Genomic DNA, 19538 nt, shown 5'->3' with positions numbered 1-19538 from the left:
ATCACAGGGCTTCTGGTCCTTTCTCAGGCATCAACACCAGAAGGTGTTACTGCATGAGTTCTCTTCCTTGCTAAGACCTTTGGCTGGTAAGCTACCACAAGATGCTATTGTTACCCACGCTCCTCCTCCTCTTCCTCTCCCCTGCCTTTCCCTTCAAAATTGGGGCTCAAAGCAGCCTACAATTTGAAACCATACAATTTAAAACAATATATACAATATAACTAAAACATGCAAAAGTCAACTTTAAAACAGGGTTAAATATTCACACTATTAAAACAATTTGAAATATTTTTAAAAAGGGAAAAGGGCAATAAAACATGGTTCAGTAAAGACAAGGCACTCTTTAAAAGACCTTTCCTAAAATACTTCTAAAAGCTTTCCTTGTCTGCCAATGGCAAGACAGCAAAGAGGGAGCCATACTGGCCTCCTGAGAAGGGAGTTTCAGAGCCCAGGGGCAGCCACTTAGAAAGCCCTGTCTTGTACCCGTATCAGCTGTGCTTCTGGGATTGAGTGATGAGCCTCTCCTGAGGATCTCAGGGCCCAGGCAAGCTTCTACTGGGAGATATGGTCTGTCAGACAGTATGGACCTCATCCATAAAGGGTTTTATAGGTCATAACCAGCACCTGAATTATGCCTGGAAATAGACTGGCAACTAATGAAGCTATTGTAGTAGGGTAGATGGTCCCTGAACCCTGCCTCAGTTAACACTCTGGCTGCAGCTCTCTGCATCAGCTAAAGTTTCTAAATACTCTTCTTAATCAGCCCCATGTAGAGTGCATTACAGGAATCTAAATGGGTTGTAACTAAAGCATGTGCCCCTATGGCCAGATTAGGTATTTGCAGTAATGGAGGTAGTTAGCACGCTAAATAAAAGCCTGGGCCTCCAGACTCATTGCATCTCCAGTGGAAACAAGCTAAATTGCTTTTCCAGCACAGGCTGAATTCCTATTCCTTAATCTGTTTTACAATTGGGAGCACCTGTTTTATCTGGAGTGAGCTTCAGTTGGTTCACTCTTATCCATTCCATTACTGACACAAGAACCTGGTTTAGAACCAAGACAGCCTCCCTGGATTGCAGTGGGAAGGAGGAATAGAGTTGCTGCCCCTTTGAACACCAAATCGGAGCTGCAGCAGCCACATGCTGCAGTCCTGATCCTGCATTTTTCAGGGCCAAAAAGAAGCAGTAAAATGCCATTTCTTTTTGGCATAGAAAAAGGGTACTCATGCCACCATACCTCACAGCCATACCATTGGGTATTTGGTGTGTAAATGCCATGCCAAAGGAGTGCCATAACATTGCCTGCTGTGCAGTCAGGCATGCAGCATGATGCTAGCTTGGGGGGTGGTGTCAGGGCATGCATGATTCAAACACCATGCCCACATGTCACTCCAAGGCAGTGCTTACTGCCGGTCTGTATAGCCCCCAAGTTAGAGCAGATCTGAGTGCTTTAATCTGCAAAGTACTGTGAATATTTTTCACAGTGGGCTGTTGAGTGGTTTACATTTTCTACTTGAGGGCCGGAATGTAACCTCTGGCCACTTGAAACTGGTCAATAGGACAGCTCCATGCAAACATAATGGTGGCAGACAAGCATAATTTCTTTAGTTCCTGTACTGCCATGGAGTTCAAGTCAGATTCACCCCAAACCCTCCATTTATTTCACTCTAGTATCTGTCTTGCTCATTTTATCACCACTAGCTCTCTGAAAATCCAGGGGGGACTGGTTTGGCTCCACTTTACAAGAAGGGACACTAAGGAGTAATCTTGTCCATCATTTTCCTTTTCCAGATGTTAAATTGAGTTTTGACAGAACTGCCTACCAAGACAACATGGAAATCCCCAGGAGATATCAGAAAACCACCTAGAATCATCTGGGAAGGATCATGTTGATTGGTTCCCCAAACTTGCAGAAATTCTGAGCCTTGGTGAGTCTAAACTTGAACAGGAAATGGTACCTAAATCATAGTAAGTTCCTCCACACAGAGATCATCATAATCCCATCTAGCAAGCAATATAAGATCCAGTATGTCCAGCAGCATGGTGTGTGTGAGTCCAGATATTACTTGAGACAGAACCATGGTTATCATGGCAGCCTGAGTCATTCCAGACAGGGAAGCCTCAGCATGGATGATGAAATCCTATAGTACTACAGATTAAAAGGAATCTAACACCAACCCACAACCACCACAGCTCTCTTAGAAAAGACACTGCTGAGTACCTGGGTGGCAGGTACACCAATAGAATCCCTTTTCTGTCTCAACCACACCTTCACAACCCAAAACTTGAATACTGTAGGACAGGTCACCTTGTCAAGGAGTAGAATCATGATAAACCAATGCAACTCTACCTCCTCCCTTCCCCAGATCTTGCCTGCTACTGCACAAAAAATCTGGTAGGGAAGGCAGAAAATTATCTCCCACTCTCATCTCACCTCTTCCAGACATATTGCTGTGATACAAGCCAGGCTGACATGTTCATCCATGATCAAGTCCTGAATGGTAGCTGTTTTTCCATTCACCAACCTAGCATTCAATAGCAGCACTTCAATTCAGGATGACTGTTGCTAAGGCTATCCAGGCTATTTTATCACCAGTGCATTTAATATTTGCAAATGCCATGGGAGAAGTTACTCAGAAGTTTGGATTTCTGATTAGCTTGTGAGTTTCAGAGCAGCCTCGCAATGTATTGATACACCTATTAATGGAGCAATTATATATATATTTTCTTGCCTTTGCTTTGCATGTCACTTTGAGGCACAGCTTTAAAAGCAGTTTAAATACTTTAACCAGAAAGAAAAACAAGCAATTCTTTGTGATCCATTGTTAAGTTAGAGCCATCTTGGTGAGAGAGGAGCATCTTGTTGAGAGAGTGATGTTGGTGTAAAAAACAAAGAAGTGGGAAAACATGGGGTAGGAATGTCAATTGAGGTTCAAAGGCATATTATTGAAGACACACTGTATACATTAGAAAAACAAGCTCTAAAATATGGCTAGGATAAACACAAAGCAAAGATATCCCAATATGAATTGTTGTTGTTGTTGTTGTTGTTGTTGTATGAGTTCAAGTTGTTTCCAACTTATGGCGACCCTATCACAGGTTTTTTTTTTTGTTTGTTTTTGCATGATTTGTTCAAAGGGGGTTTGGTTTTGCTTTCTTCTGCAGCTGAGTGTGTATGACTTACCCAAGGTCCCCCAGTGGTTTTGTTTGGCCAAGGGTAAATTCAAACCCTGCTTTCCAGATTCCTAAGACAGTCAAAATATGTTCTGCTTCACTTACCCTGGCATCTGTGACCTTGAATTCTCTTAGGATGTATTGTGGCATGTTGTACTCTGCCATGGGATCCACCACAAAGTACTGATACCTGGCTGATCGCTCTGCTGGCCAATACTGGTGACATTTCTCCTGCAGGGTGGTGAACACATCAAACATATAAGTTTATTCAGATGTCCATCCATGCTCTTTTTAAAAGGAGGTTGTGTATTTTCCTCAGTACAGCCAAAACGACAAGCCTAGAGTTTGGAGTTTGGCCTTAGGCCATGATGACTGAGGGATTATGGGTTATGTAGTATGGAAAGTAATATTTCCAAGTTCTTGGATAGACTATGAGATTTGAAACCTTTGCTGCATTCTTAAGATTTCATGATGGTAAGAGAAAAGCCATGCTAGATCAAAGCAAATACTACCATGACCATCACCCTCTTGTCCACAGTGCTCAACTAATCATCTCTGGAAAGCCCACCAATTGGCTATAAAAACTATAGCCCCATTCCCTTTGGGTATCAGCAAGTGACATTTAGTGCCAAATTGCTTTTGAACATGGAAATTCTTGTTAGGCATTAGAGCTAATGTTCACAAACTTCCACAAACAAGTCTGTGGATTGGAAGTGTTCACAATCTTCTTCTAAAGTTGCTTTCTCATGGCTATTGCCATATTTTGTGGCAGTGAATTCAACATATCAATTATGTGTAACGTGAAGAAGTACTATCTGTCCTGAATGTACATTCCCAACAATTAGTGGAAAATATTGAGTTCTTAAGAAAGACCAAGTTATTGCATCTGAGGAAGTAGAGCTAAATCTATGATTTTATCTTTCACACGGATAATTTCAAACATGCTACAAGATCTATTTGCATACTGATATTCCAGACTAACACAGCTATGAATTCTACCTTCAAATTTTAGTTATTCTGATTGAGCCATCACATTAAAAAAAGCCCATTCTTCTTGCTCCCTCTTCCCCCTTTCATCTGACTTTTGATCTGAGTTCCACCATGTCCCACTAATCTAACTTGTCACTATTCTGCCTCGCATATGCCTCCAATACTTATGCTCTACAATCTTAAATTTCCCTTGCCTATTTTTAATGCTGCCCTTTAGCCACTTGCTACCTGATTATTTCTCTCTGTTTGAAAATATGCTGTCTCCCTTTCTTTCATTTTTTTTATGTCCACAGGTTTCTTTTCTTTGACAATGCCCTGCCTTGACTCTTCCGATTCCTCCTGGGTAGCACTGCCCTATGACTTCATTTATCCAAAACCCCTTCCCACCTCTTCTGAAAATTTCTCTCATCCTTTCTGTTCTAGACTGAAACTATAAAATCCTTTATATGTGAGATATTCTGAGCCAAAAGGGACCTTTATAACATTTAAGTACATATTTCAGATAGCTTTTCCATACTTTTTCACAATACTGAAAACTAGAAACTCATTAGTTCTTCAAAACAGAGAATCTTGTGGTTCTTGTTTGCATCCAGTTGGATAAGATTACTAACTATCTGAAGAATATGTTGCAATCACCCACATATTTTATTAGAATATAACTCTTTTATTGCTATTGGTTTCATTGTTCTAGCAAAATTCTGAGGAAGCCTAATAAAATGTAAGTCTGTAAGCAATGTACAGAACAGGGAATGATAATAAGGAAAACCACGGTCTTTATGGGGGAAAAAAGATTTGACACTTTTTAGCCAGTCTAGTGGTAATTTAATTTTAACATCCAGCTATATTAAACATATAATATTATGGCCAAAATAGAACTTTTACTTCCAACTACAGTAGACCTACTGGATTAATAGGGGGTTAGTAAATTAACACATCAGTTGCACTGATTGAACTGGCTGCTCTAATTCGTCTATCAATTGGATTTAGGTCTATATTTCCTTTCATGTGCAATATTTCCTTTCAGGGGAGAATAACGCTCTAGATTTTCAATTAGCAAATAATAATACACCCCTAGTGAAATGGCTTAGCATCTTTCATATACTGTAACTACAGTAGAGTCTTGGTTATGAGACATTCAGTTGTCCAACATTTTGGATTATCTAATGTCAGATAACTTGGGGGGGCATGGCTGTGGGCCTTTTCGCGCTCCCAGACATGGTCCCAAACAGAAAAGGCCCCAAGTAGGTGGCGGCGGTGGTGAGCCCCACCAGGTCCCACCACCAGCTTCTGCCCCGGCTTGGCTGCAGGGGGGAGCGGAGCCTGTCGGGCCTGAGAAGGCCAACTTCAAGCCGCAAAGGAGAGGATTGGGTGCTCGGCCCAGTCCTCTACTTTGCACCTTGGTTTTCCTCAGCCCGAAGGGAGTCTGTAGAGCCCCGTTCAGGCTGGGGGAAACCAGGCCGCCAAGGAGAAGACTGGGGGATTGGCCCAGGCCACTCCTTCATGGCTTGAAGTCGGCCCTCTCAGCCCCGGCAGAATCCGCCCCCCATAGCCAAGCTGGGGCAGAAGCCGCCACTGCCACGGAGGAAGCAGGAGGTAAGCAGAGAAGGAGGGAGGGAAGGAGACGGGGAGGGAACGAGGGAGTGAGGGAGGGAAGGAAGAGGATGGGAAGGGAGGAGGGGGAGTCTGGATTATCCGACATTTTCGGTTATCCGATTATCAGTCGGCCCGTTTATGTCAGATAATCGAGACTCTACTGTATTGTACAGTGAATAAAAGCATCACTACTTATATTTTAAGTTCTTAGAATCAAATTAAGACAAGGAACCTTCATCAACAGATCCATCTGGCCATGTGCACAACCAAATGGTGGTGTTGTATATGAAGATAGTCTGTGGTCTTATCTTCTGGAAGTGGTGGGAATCTTGAGTGTAGATAATCAATGTGCACTAACAGTTCTGGTATATATAAAAGCCTCTGTGATGTATTCCCATGATTTCCAACTTTGTGGCCAGGAACACAAAGGAAGATCTAATGTTTCAGGCTGAAAATGCATGGAACATTGGCAAGGGATTTGATCTTGGGTCTTCATATGCCACTCATGTGACAAAAGGAAAAAAATACTATCTTGCCAAAAGGTCTCTCATGGGATGATGGATGAAATTATGATATACATGCCAATCGCCCCCGACATGTAACCTAGTAGATATGTTGGAGTTAGAGAACAACTACTTTTGCCTTTAGCCACTGGTCAAGCTGGGTAGAGATGACAGGAGTTATAGCATAATACATGTGTATCACTGACAGAAGGACCAACAGGTAAACTCATTCCACACTTCAAAACCTGCTTGCTCATAAATGAATGAATGAATGAATAAAGAATATCACATCACTAATTAGTGAATTTATCTTTCAAGGAGTGAAGCTGTCCCTTAAAGGAGCCACATTGCAATGGTGGTGTGCTGTCAATGAATGATTAAAAAGAAGCCCCTAGAAAATAAAATGAAAGTTCTACCTCGTCACCTTCCCAGGAACACATCAGGACTTAATTGAGAAACACTGGTTCATGGTATGAGGCAGCATGGCTTTACCATGCTGACTTAAAGCCTGATAAACAAGATTCCTAAGTTTATTCTTCTTTTTTGATATATATCATTCCTCCTGGTTTATATATGGCAGCAACAAACTTTGGAAAGCTTACTGGTTCAGTGAATTATGAAGTCCCCTTGTCTAAGATTTTTGCCTGACATGATAAATTTTGTATCCATCTGCCCTTCCTTCTTATGGATGCGACTCTTTCAAATTAAAATGCAAGTTATCTATATGTCCTCTTGGCATCTCATAATTCCTTTTTCAGGTAAGGTACAAAAATCTTACCTGTAACAGAATCATGAAATGTACATGAACTAAAAGTGGCAGGCCATGAAAAATGGCAACTGTGTCTACCATTTGATTTAGTTGGTCATCATAAAGATGTTGCTAAAACTGTGGATTTTGGTTTTCAGATTTATTTATTTTCATGGACAATAAGAATACTTTTATTTTGTAGTAGCACTTGACAGCTGTTTGGTCTTCACTGTTGGTTGCTTGTAAAAAAACACACCAATAGACTTCTTTTGGGGAATATTCTTTATGTGCAATTTTCAGTAACTAGAACTCTTGGTATTGCTTTATGTCTAAATCTTCTAATTTGCAAAGTGAATCAACTGACACATCATCAGCATTCCATCTGTCAAGTGTTACTAAATCTGGCCAGGAATATGTTTCCCATGGTTTCTGTTGTCTGAGATGAGCTTCTGATATGCCTTTTAAAAGTTCATCTGTGTTGAATGCCCTTAGTGATACACAGGGTGATATTCAGGAAATCATCTGGAAAATACTCTCCCTCAAACTGTTTCAGTACACAGCATCTGTAAACAATAGAATTTTGAGTACTAGAACTAATCACTTCACACAATCCCTTGAAATAGATAGGTATGTGTGTGTGTGCTGGGGCCTGAAGGGGATGCGGTGTGGGCTCAGGCCCTGCCCGCCGGGTTCTCGGTGAAGGACCAGCGCAGGTTAGGTGGGCGGGGTGTGTGTGGCCTTGATACATAGGAACACCGTGTCCCTCACCAGGAACCACATCCGACAGACCTCCTATATCGAGTGTATTTACCTGACCCTAAAGGATAGGGACAGTCTGGGGATTCTGTTAGTGTATCGGCCACCCCGTGCATTAACGGACTCCCTTAACGAGCTGACACAGCTGGTCGCTGAGCTGATGTTGGAGACGCCCAGGCTTCTTGTCCTGGGCGACTTCAACATCTCCCTCACGGCCAGCTATGTTCCATCCGGTGCGGCTCGGGAATTCATGGATACCATGGCGGCCATGGGCCTGTCCCAGCTGATACAGGGTCCTACGCATTGTGCGGGTAATACTCTCGATTTGGTCTTCTGTTCGGAGGCGGAAAATCCGTGGGTGGAAATAGCTAATGTTTCCCCCCTGTCATGGACGGATCATTTCCTGGTAGAGATGAAAATCAAGGCCTCTACCCAGATCCCCCCCCCGGGGGTGGTGGACCTGTTAGGATGGTCCACCCTCGAAGGCTGATGGAACCTGAGAGGTTCCAAGAAGCCCTAGAGGGGCTCACGGTTGGAAATGACGGCGACTCTGTTGATGCCCTTACCGGTATTTGGAATACCGGTCTTTCGAGGGCTGTACACAGTATCGCTCCCAAGCGCCCTCTCAGGCCTGCTTCCAAACGTAAGCCCTGGTATACGGAAGATCTCCGGGCGAGGAAGCGGGCTTTGCGACGGCTAGAGTACCGTTGGCGGAAACACCGTCGCTTAGACGACAAGACTCTCCTAGACCAACTGTTAATGGACTACGGAGAGGCAATACGAGCAACAAAGAATTCGTTCTATGGTGCTCGTATTGCGTCCGCTGAGTCGCGTCCGGCAGAGTTGTTCAGGGTGGTCAGGTAGCTAACTCAGCTCCCTCCCGCCCTGAACCAGATCCTTGAACCTTCTAAGGCCTGCTGTGACCGGTTTAACGACTTTTTTGCAGATAAAACCTCTCGTATAAGTGATGGTCTGAACGCCGACATTATAGCAGAACCTAGGGTAGAAGTGTCCGGAGCCTCCGTGGACTATGTTAAACTGGATCAGTTTGAGTTGGTGAGTACCGAGGATGTGGACAAGATCCTCGGAAGTGTTCGGAAAACAACCTGCTCTCTTGATCCCTGTCCCTCTTGGTTAGCGGCCCAGGGGGGGACCGGCGGTAACATCACTGTTACACCGGATAATTAACACATCTCTGAGGGATGGGCTATTTCCATCTCAACTTAAATTGGCCATTGTAAGACCTATTTTAAAAAAGCCCTCCCTCGACCCCCTGGTACACAATAATTATCGGCCTGTCTCGCTGCTACCATTTTTGGGAAAGGTGATCGAGAGAGCGGTTGCGATCCAGCTTCAGGCGGTCTTGGATGAAACGGATTATCTGGACCCATTTTAAACTGGCTTCCGGGCGGGTTATGGGGTTGAGACGGCCCTGGTCGCCCTGGTCGATGATCTCCATCTGAGCATCGACAGGGGAAGCGTGTCCCTGTTGGTGCTCTTGGACATTTCAGCGGCTTTCGATACCATAGACCATGGTATCCTTCTGGGATGCCTGGCAGAGGTGGGGATCGGGGGCACTGCGCTCCAGTGGTTCCGCTCCTACCTCTCTGGGAGGTCCCAGATGGTGCAGCTGGGAGACGTGTGCTCTGATGAGAGGCCCCTTAAAACTGGGGTCCCTCAAGGAGCCATTCTGTCTCCCATGCTATTTAACATTTACATGAAACCGCTGGGAGAGATCATCCGGAGACATGGGGCGCGGGGTTATCAGTACGCTGATGACACCCAAATCATTTTCTCTATGTCTCCGACTGATGCAGTGACTGGGGATGGCGTCTCTCCTCTCGTGGCCTGTCTGGAGTCAGTAATGGGCTGGATGAGGGAAAACCGACTCAAATTGAATCCAGAGAAAACGGAGGTACTTGTGATAGGTTCCCTTGGTCCAGGAATGGCGGTGGTTCCACCTGTCCTGAACGGCGTCACGCTCCCTGTGAAGGACTCCGTGCGCAGTCTGGGGGTGCTTCTTGATTCGTCGCTTCATCTGACTCCTCAGGTGAATGCAACGGTCAAGAGCACCTGTTATCAGCTTCGGCTGATTCGCCAGCTGCGCCCATACCTGGCCCAGAGGGACCTAGAAACTGTTGTACATGCTCTGGTAACTTTGAGACTGGATTTCTGCAATGTACTCTACATGGGGCAACCCTTATACCAAACTCGGAAGCTGCAAATGGTGCAGAACATGGCAGCCCGGCTGGTCACTGGTGCTCCCAGGACCAGCCATATAACTCCGGTGCTGAAAGACCTCCATTGGCTGCCCATCCGCTTCCGAGCTCAATATAAGGTGTTGGTAATTACCTATAAAGCCCTAAATGGCTTGGGCCCAGGATACCTAAAGGACCGCCTCTCCCCGTACATTCCGCCTCGCACCCTCAGATCGTCTGGGCAGCAGCTACTGAAGGTGCCTGGGGCTAGGTTAGCCTCCACTACACGGAGGACATTCTCCACAGCTGCCCCAGCCCTTTGGAATACGCTGCCCATTGAGCTCCGCTCGTCTACCACCCTGGCCCAATTCAGGAAGGACCTGAAAACCTTCCTGTTCCAACAGGCATTCCCCGAATAAAATCCTGTGGGCCTCCCTCCTCTTCCGTGGCCAAGAGGTTGGGCTATGGGGCTTTTTGTTTGTCTGTTATGGTTTTTTTTATTGCTTATGTATTTTTAAATTGTTATAATTGTACTATGTTTTTAACTTGATGTAAGCCGCCCTGATCGTGGGAAGGGCGGGATATAAATAAAAATTTTATTATTATTATTTATCTATTTCAAGGGTTTTTGAGAAGTTATTAGTTCTAGTACTCAAAATTCTATTATTTGCAGATATATATTTGCAGGTTGATCTTCATGGATCAGCCTGGGTATCAATTTCATATGCAGTTGGTTTCTGCTGTGGGTTCTGATTTGCTCTGCAGAATCCAAAGTAAGAACAAAAGAACATGCTTCTCTAGTATATCAACATACAGAGTTCTGCTGAAGACTGTATGAGTTCTCATGGAGATCAGAATCAATTTTTAATATTATCAGCTCAGAAAGGTAGAACAAAATCTTGGGCTAGAACACAAAGATGGAACTCTCTGTTGCACTGCACAGATCCAAGATTCAATTATGCATTTGTAATGGAAAAAGTAGTAAAGTTGTCAGCTGAAACCTTGTGAAATGTCCTGGAGAGTGGCTTGGTGGAAATGCCTAAAATCTTCCATATCATCCCTACCTCATAAAGTGATTCTTCATCTTTCGGAGAATACTGTTTCTGAAACATGCTCTTCACCCAGATTTTTCCAAGCTGCCATCCAGTGTTTTATATATAGCCAAACAATGTGCAGGCTCAAAAAGCCTCATCGCAAGTGTCTTGCCCCTTCTGTTACATAAACTCTTTTAAAGGCAAACAGAATTTGATCCAGAGGAGCCACTGGGGTTTTTTAATTTGCCTTATAACATCTGTGCCATGATTAACCATATCCACAGTAGCAGTTTTCTCCTATGAGAGACACAGGGGTGTATTCATAGTTGGATGGTACCATTTAACAAGTTTAAGAAACAATATTTTGGCTAGTAGCTCCATTTTGGTGTTGAATTTGAAAAAGGCACTGCGTTAAATTTATCGGTAATAGTGGCCATATTGAATGTCTGTATCAGAAAAGAAGACCCACACTCAAAACTAGGCACTTTTGTTTATTCAGTAATAGTAATTATTATTATTTATGATTATACTTTATTTATATAGTGTTGTAGATTGTGCTAAGCCAATCGATTTTAATAAAGTCTGCAGTCATTTTAAACAACATTTGAAGTCATCATGGTCTATGGTTATTAACCTGTTTTCTCTGCTCTTGCCTTATTTTCAAATCCAGGGAATACTTTTCACAAAACTTTTCCTCTGCAAGGAACCCTTACTCAGATGCATATCATAATGTCTTAGAGAACCAGTACACTCACATTCTTGCAGGAATTGGTTAGGTCTGCTGAATTTCACTAACAGTTATCAGATGAAGTGGTAAGCCTGTATCTGGCTTACCACTTTGTATGGCAAGACTGATTTTTTTTCATTGAAATAACTTATCTGTGTGCAGAAACTAATAGGCCTGTTACAGACTGCCAAAATAAAGCTGCTTTGGGTCTCTTTGGAGGTATGCTGTTTAAATGATGCATGGGTCCTAAGAGTCCGGAGGTCGCGCCAAAGCCACACTCCATTCCTAAGCACTGGAGTGGAGCTTTGGTGCAGCTTCCGGAATCTTAGGATGCATGCATCATTTAAACAGCATACCTCCAAAGAGACCTGAAGCAGCTTTATTTTGGCAGTCTGTAACAGGCCTGAATATCTGTGATAAGTGTTCTAAGGTAGCCTTTCCTCTCAGGTGCTATTTTTCTGCATGAAGGAATGAAGCACATGGAATTATTTTCCTTATTGTGAACCTTTGTCTGCAGTCTGAAATGAAACACACAAGATACAAATTTGGCATCTCATCTGCTGCTTCTGAGAACTAAACCACTATCACACTGTGTAAGTTGGGAATGGACCTCACAACATAGCTAGCATTTCCTTGTTGGCTGCATGGCAGGGGAAAACATGTAGCAGTGGGCAAGCTACCTTTCAGGGAAATTCATCCATCACAACTGACCTTCTCATTGAAGAACCCCAAATATAGTTTATATCTGTGGTTCTCAAACATTTTCCTTCTGGGTTCCCGTTTACATCTACAGTCAGCCCTCTGTAAATTGGCCCATCAGTTTTTTTATCCATGGATCTGAGTATTCACGGCTTGAAAATATTAAAAAAATAATATAAAGTCCAAAAATTAACCTTGTTTTTGCCATTTTTCTATGCCACTGAATTTAATGGGACTTGAACACCCACATATTTTGGTATCTACGCGGGGTCGTTGAACCAAACCCTAATGGATATCAAGGGCCCACTGTACATGCATATATCAGGGGGCCCTCCCACTTGAGGTAGTATGTGGGATTTTGCCTTTGAAAAGAGCAAAAGGAAAGGAACAGATCTTAACTTTGCTCCTTCTAAAGACAGAAATGAGAGATTTTGCCTTCAGAAAGAGCAAAGAGGAAGAAAAAAAGGGTCGTGTGCTTTGCTCCACCCCTTCCCCAAATGCTGCCATGCATACACAAGCCCCAATCTCCCTACTACACCCTGACACTCACTTTCTTCACTTCACATAGTGTTCCAAGGACCTCTCCGCTCTGGAGGGTCAGCTAATCTTGAGAAACTATCACACCCAATAGGGGGCATGCTCCACTGTTTGAGAACCTCAAGTTTATATAGTTTAAATATAGTTTGGTCTATGTACTCTTTAGAGCTGCCTTATACATGCAGAATTAGAAGCCCCAAACAAGTGTAGCACCATGGACCATGTGTTCACATTGTACATGAAAACATATTCATGCGTACATGTACTTTTGGTTAATAAGTGTGATGTGGTCTTGTGGGGTAGTTTCCTTTCTATTCTAATGTTGACGACCAACAGAAATTGATCCATGATAAATCAACTGCCTAAAGTTTTCTGAATTACTTGCTCTTGTTGTACTTCCAATGCCAACATAATTTCTGACATTTGCTTTCTGGAAACATGCTGGATACTTACTCTGCCCATTTCCCGTAGCTTAGTAAGCATGACTACAATGGTAGAATTGTGCTCCCAAAGCATTCTCCAGAAATCTTCTGTTGTTTCTGCCAAAGGTCCCTGTGTAGCTATATAGGCTTTCTGTTGTCTATATTTAAAATACAAGAGTAAATATTTATCAGTCAAAGAAAGTCAAAGACTCTCATGTTGCAGATAAACATTCTGGGGAAACATCATTCTGAGAAACGTATGGCTGTAAATTATTGATTATAAGCACATTAAAAACACATTAAAGATTGTTTAATCAAACAATAGTATTGCTTTATTTTTGGAAGTTTGTGGAAGGAATTGCTCTGTTACAATTGTGATTTATGTTTTTGTGTTATTTAAATTTTAATGCAAATCTAATAGCTCAATTTTGTGTGTTACAGAAAGCACTTAGGAAACACTTAGTGGTACAGCTCCATTTTGATTTTAAGGCTGACTGTCATACAGTCTACTGAGCTTATGACTTATAGCTCCAAAGTAATTCTTTGTTAACTCTTCAGCAACCCAAGAACATCAGCAAAAGTGGGGAGGATTTGGAAGCCATGACAAAGTGCCATGGGACAGCCTAGTCCATATTTTTAGGCTGCCAACTCAAATAGCTGTACATTTCATCCCTGAAGTAGATAGTCTACTATCCACATACAGATGTTCAGCCCACACATTCAACATCTGTATAGTATATTAAACAATCCATTGCTATGAGTCTACTATTACTAATCAAGGTATATTCCTATCCCATCTGCTGCTGTTTTATTGCCAAAAATATTGAACCAGAAAAAAGAACTGTAATTTCCACGTGGTAATATTTTATGCTGTTGTGCTCTGACTCTCCTCTTTCAGAACTAATACTTTTTTAGAATAATGAGAATATAATAGAGTGCATTTTTTAAAATGTGGCACCTGGTAAAGTTGTTAATTTTTTAATTGTAATAAATAATGCTTGCTCATTACTCCAAAACATTACTAGGGCCACATAGAAGAGGCTTTGCATGTTTAAATTAATAATAAAATAACTAAAAAGTAAAATGCAAATAATACATTACTCTTAAAATTAAATTATTTTTGCTGAAATTGACCAAAAAAAAATTAAAAAGGGGGGATGTTTATTTCTTACACACATTCCTGCCGGGGTCAGTTCATGATTTTAGATTTTGCAAAGTGAATTGAGGCCCAAAACATATGGCCCAAATGACACAGATTCTGGCCATGTTCAAGGCATAGTGTTCAGATATCACACAGCCTGAATGAGTCTGGAAGCAGTGCCAAGCCTGCATGACCCTAAAAGAACCAGGCCAAGTAGCAGTGGATAAAATGCACCCCTTCCAGCGGCCTAGTTCAGGACCGCAGCAGCAGTCCGGATTGGGACCAGACACATGTAGTTGCTGTAGCCCAGGCACAAATGGCACTGGTGTGGCCTTGTGCCAGTGTATTCAGCCTGTCTGTTTCTGGCCTGAGACTGCTTATATTGTAGAAGCTCTGTGTATTTTATTTAAAGGGATTTTAATAACAGGGAGATATAATGATCAGTTCTGTAGGGATGTAGTCAGAGTTATGTTAAGTTTGTAGTAGTTTGTGTGTGTGTGTGTTAGGATTGTTATTTGTTAGTTTTTGTACAGTAGGTTTCAGTCGCGCGTGCACGCGCACACGCGTGTGTATGTATAGACTGCTGTATTATTTGTATTTAATAAAAATGAAATAAAAAATTAAAAGTGATTGGAACAATAATGAATAACAAATTACTAACTAAAAATGAGCATCTAAGCTCTCTGAGGCATGTCATGATCAAATAGCATTCCATATGACAGCAGTTTTATTTCCCTGTGTAACACAGGAAACCCTCTAGTGTTTGCTTCTTTCACATTAGTTTGGTTGTGTTGGAAGATGATCTGGCCTGCCTGAGAAGAGTGCTAGCCCATCTGAACTGTGGCACAACACTACATGATTTAAAGCCACAATGGGGACTCTTCCCCTGGGACCAGATCTCTGACACTGCTGAGTGGTTCAGGAAGGAACTATGGTATACAGTGGTTCAGAAGAGATCCTACATGGCATTCACACAATTTATGGATACGCTTCTGTAAAATGAATTGCATACATTGGTACATGCGTAATTTCTAAAGAGCAACAGGTTTTTACTCCCAAAGAGCCCCTTTAAAAATACCTGTAGCCATCGATAAAGCTGGCATTGATATAATCAGAGCCTTCTACCCCTCGGATAGGTTGCAAGCATATCCTCGTGGATTCATATGGCATAATATTAACAAGGCGATTTTTAAATTTATTACATGGAAGATTGGCACTGATGAATCTTGAAGTGTGAGCTTTAGAGCTGGCAAGCCGCTGTAGAAAATACAGAAAAGACATAGAAGATCAATCTTTTATATGCCATATTTTAAAAAGCCATCACTTAGAAGCTGTTGCTGATCCTCTACTGGGAGATCTACAAAACAAATGCTTTATTCTAAGTAGGGGGGAATTGAAACCCAAAGTGCCTTCCCCCCCAGTACAAAATGTATCTTAATAAAACCATACTGAATCCCCTTGTATGAAGTACCTTAAATTCCAGTTCCATTCCTGTGACATTCTCTCCTGCTTCTATCTGTGTCAGCTTCTGAATATATGCATACAGGTTTCTGGCTGGCACTTCGGTATTTCCACATGTCACTGCTTCAAGCAGTGCATCATGGATAAAGATGTATTGGTCCTCTGTTTGAACCATGTAATTCCTCTGGGCTCTCATTAGAGTTACATGGCCATAAATATCTACAGTCTTTTCATGCTTTATTCTCTCTAGCATGGCATCTATTACAATGAAACAGCCGGTCCTGCCAACTCCAGCACTATAATAATAATAAAAAAGGGAGGAGGAAGAGGAAAGAATAACATAAGAAGTTTGTAAAGGATGGAAACGTTTTATATCATTATGACACTTGGTTGGCATACTGACATGGCAACAAACATCACAGCAATTTAGACTTTAATCATGCTAATTTTTATGGTTTCTTGTGAACCTAGGATTTCAGTTTTAGGTCCCCTTCTTTAGTTGTTTCAGTCATATGGCAGTCATTTCCTCATGTTAAGAACCTCATCGCTCTCAGGTGGACAATTATTATGAAAGAAAGATCCATGAAATTTGTCCTACTCACTTGGTTCCAGTATGCAGATGTTTTACATGCTTAAAGATTCACTGGCTGTAGGGATTTAGGACTTGGCACAAGCTTTTTCTGCCCATGGAAATTTTCTCCAGCTGGTAGTAATGGCCGTATGCTGCCAGAACACTTTAGAGTTATGAACTGATCTGCCATGTGAACTGCTTTGCCAACTAAGATGTGCCAGCAGAAGAGGCAAAAAGCAGACAAAAAGAGGCAGTTTTCTAAATCTCTCCCAGCTCAGGCAAATAGTCACAGTGCTGGAATAAAGTAAAGCCAAATTGAAGGTAATCCTCAAAATAATTTCCAAAATTCCTAGCCTAAGAGAGATTTGGTTTTAATATGAGTTCAGAAGACTTAAGCTGCATCTGCACTGCAGTCATAATGTAGTTTGACACCACTTTAACTGTCATGGTTCAATGCTATGGGATTCTGAGATCTGTAGTTTTGTGAGATATTTAGTCTTCTCTGACAGAGGTGTTTATCAGACGAGCTCTTAAAGAGGTACTATTCCAGTGTGACTCCTCTAGCTGCCTCCTGTTGCATGCTGGGATTGGCAGTTTTAAGGAGGGGTATTTAGAATTCTCAGGCAGAGAAGTTCAGCTCCTTAAAACTGCCAATCCCAGCATGCAACAGGAGGCTGCTAGAGGAGTCACACTGGAATAGTAGCTCTTTAAGAGCATAGTGTGATAAACATCAGAGAGACCTGGTGCCACAACAAACTACAAATCCCAGGATTCTATAGCACTGAGCCAAGAGTGAAAGCAGTGTCCACCTGCATCATTTCAGCAATGCAGATGCAGCCTTAGGGTTGGCTAAGATGGGCCTTGGGTATCTTGGTTAGTTAGGACTGTGTTCTGATCCCACAAAAGTAACTTAAGAATCTTCTCTTAGTATCCAATGGCAATGGGTCTGTTCACACCTTCCTTATACTCCAAAGTTCCACATCTTGTCCCATGATTTTCATGATGAATTTCACATGTAAAATTTGACATGCTAAATAAGTCTTTTTTTTTAAAAAAAATGGTTAAGGAAAGGTACATTAAACAACTATGAAGCAAAAGCCTTTTTGTGGTGATATCTTGATATTACAATATTTTCCTTAATTAGGAAATTAATTAATTTTCCTGTATTCCCTCAAACATCTGATCAAAACATTTTGTTTGCTTTGATATTTCACTTGACTGTAGTGTTTTAGCCAACTGAACTTATTTATTGATTGCATGCTAAATTTTTACCACATCTTCATTGCCATTTTAATATATATTGATTCAATTCATAAAGATGAAAGTAAAAAAAAAATATTAAAATAAATAAATGTTAAATAAAGTCTCCAGGCAGCCAGCACCAACCATACTTTCAGCATGATGGAATTTCAGAAAGAAAGTGATATGGAAACAGTGATGTAGAAAAGGTCATAACCTTTCACAAGAACCTTTAGAAACTGTAGGTCCTGAAGATGAGACAATACATTATTTTTTGTATTAGCATGCACCATAGTTTTACTATGTTTTTCTAAATATAACCCAAAGAGACTCACCATTACATTCAAGATACTGAGATTCACACTACTGTTAGTATCCTAGGCTATTGTTTGCTGATACACATGTAGAAATAAGTTCGGTTTGTGGAACCAATTCCCAATGCCCTCAGGCATTCCAAAAAGACACCATGATTGGATGGTAACAAATGCTGCTAAGAGGTTCAAAAGCATCAGCAGGAAAACACTCCCCTTGTCAGTGGTCAGGTGAAGATAACTAACTAAAGCAACCATAGCTGTCTTGACTCCATATCCTGCTCTGAAGCTGGTTTGAAATGCTTGCATTGGGAAGGGCATAGTACAGGTAAGATTCAAATCCTAGAAGGGGAGAAGAAGTCAACAAGGTGTGGGTGAAAGAGCTTCATGAGTACTTCTATCCTTCCAGCAAGAGCAGAATTGGGCTTTGCATATGCTTGCATCCCTTCAGGATTGCAGACCTAGTGCTTATTTTTTTGTCCATCAGCCCTGAAGTGGCATACATGACTTAAATAGAAGGATTAGAATTCCTAAACAGTCTCTTTGACTTTGGAAAGTCTCTTTGCGAACTGAGCTTGGCAGCATAGTGATAATGACTGAACTGTATTGTGCTTCCCTCCCCTCTCCCATTTCTATAGCGTTCAGCCAAAAACATGGCATGAACAGTGCAGCTGATAAGCCATCTCTGCTTTATCTAAACTCTTACTTGTCTTGGATGCGAAGCACTGAAAAAAGTGACTAAAATATTCAAAAGGAAGAGACCGAGCACAGTGTATTTTCTTACTTCTAGGTTGCAAAATCATAAAGCAAAGCTGGTTAGGGAATCTGCTATCAACAGAACTATACAATATATCTTTAAAAATAAAAGTGATTGTCACAGGAAATTAGTGCATTGACTTTTATTCCTGTGTTAGGCACAGCATGTAAACACACAGGGATGGATTCTATCACACAGCTCTGTCCCCGGGGAGTATTCATCCCGTACCCGACCCCGGCTTTTCCTAGACCTTTTAAAGAACAGGATATTAAAGAAAAGGTCTGGGAGAAGCCTGGGTCAGGTACAGGATAAGTAGTGCCTGGGGACGGGGCTATGTGATACAATCCGGCCCTGTGTGTTTACATCCTGCACTTAGCGTGGGGATAAAAGCCTGTGCGCTAATTTCCATAGTGTTAAGGACCTGTCATAATTGTATTGCATGCCCACACAAAAAGTATAACTACTAAATGAAATATACCAATCACTTGTCATGTGTTGCTTGCTCTTGTTTCATCTCTGGAACCAAGTAACACTTAGAAACAGTGAGTATAAATGGATCTAATTTAACCACCATTGCCCAGAGGTTTATAGAGATGAGAAGAGGTAGTCATCCTTTAGCTCTGCTCTTCTTCTCCCCTGTAAGAGCTAGGACATCTATTGTAGTAATCCATCAACTAG

At 41.9% G+C, this 19538-nt stretch overlaps 1 protein-coding gene across 50 annotated transcripts in view; it reads right to left on the bottom strand.

Annotated features, from left to right (window-relative positions):
* The window catches only part of PTPRD (protein tyrosine phosphatase receptor type D), a 1118901-nt gene that overhangs the window by 15262 nt on the left and 1084101 nt on the right, over positions 1–19538 (bottom strand). For all 50 annotated transcript variants that reach the window (XM_042455420.1, XM_042455423.1, XM_042455433.1 and 47 more), the window contains 4 exons: positions 15993–16278; positions 15600–15778; positions 13412–13538; positions 3279–3404 (listed from right to left, as the gene is read on the bottom strand). In XM_042455420.1, the coding sequence (XP_042311354.1) occupies positions 3279–3404; positions 13412–13538; positions 15600–15778; positions 15993–16278 (718 nt within the window). The remainder of the gene's footprint in view (positions 1–3278; positions 3405–13411; positions 13539–15599; positions 15779–15992; positions 16279–19538) is intronic.

The sequence above is a fragment of the Sceloporus undulatus genome, chromosome 2, assembly GCF_019175285.1.
Source record: "Sceloporus undulatus isolate JIND9_A2432 ecotype Alabama chromosome 2, SceUnd_v1.1, whole genome shotgun sequence".
Taxonomy (NCBI): Eukaryota; Metazoa; Chordata; class Lepidosauria; order Squamata; family Phrynosomatidae; genus Sceloporus; species Sceloporus undulatus.
The sequence above is the reverse complement of the archived record's forward strand: the minus strand, read 5'-3'. Positions and strand labels throughout refer to the sequence as shown.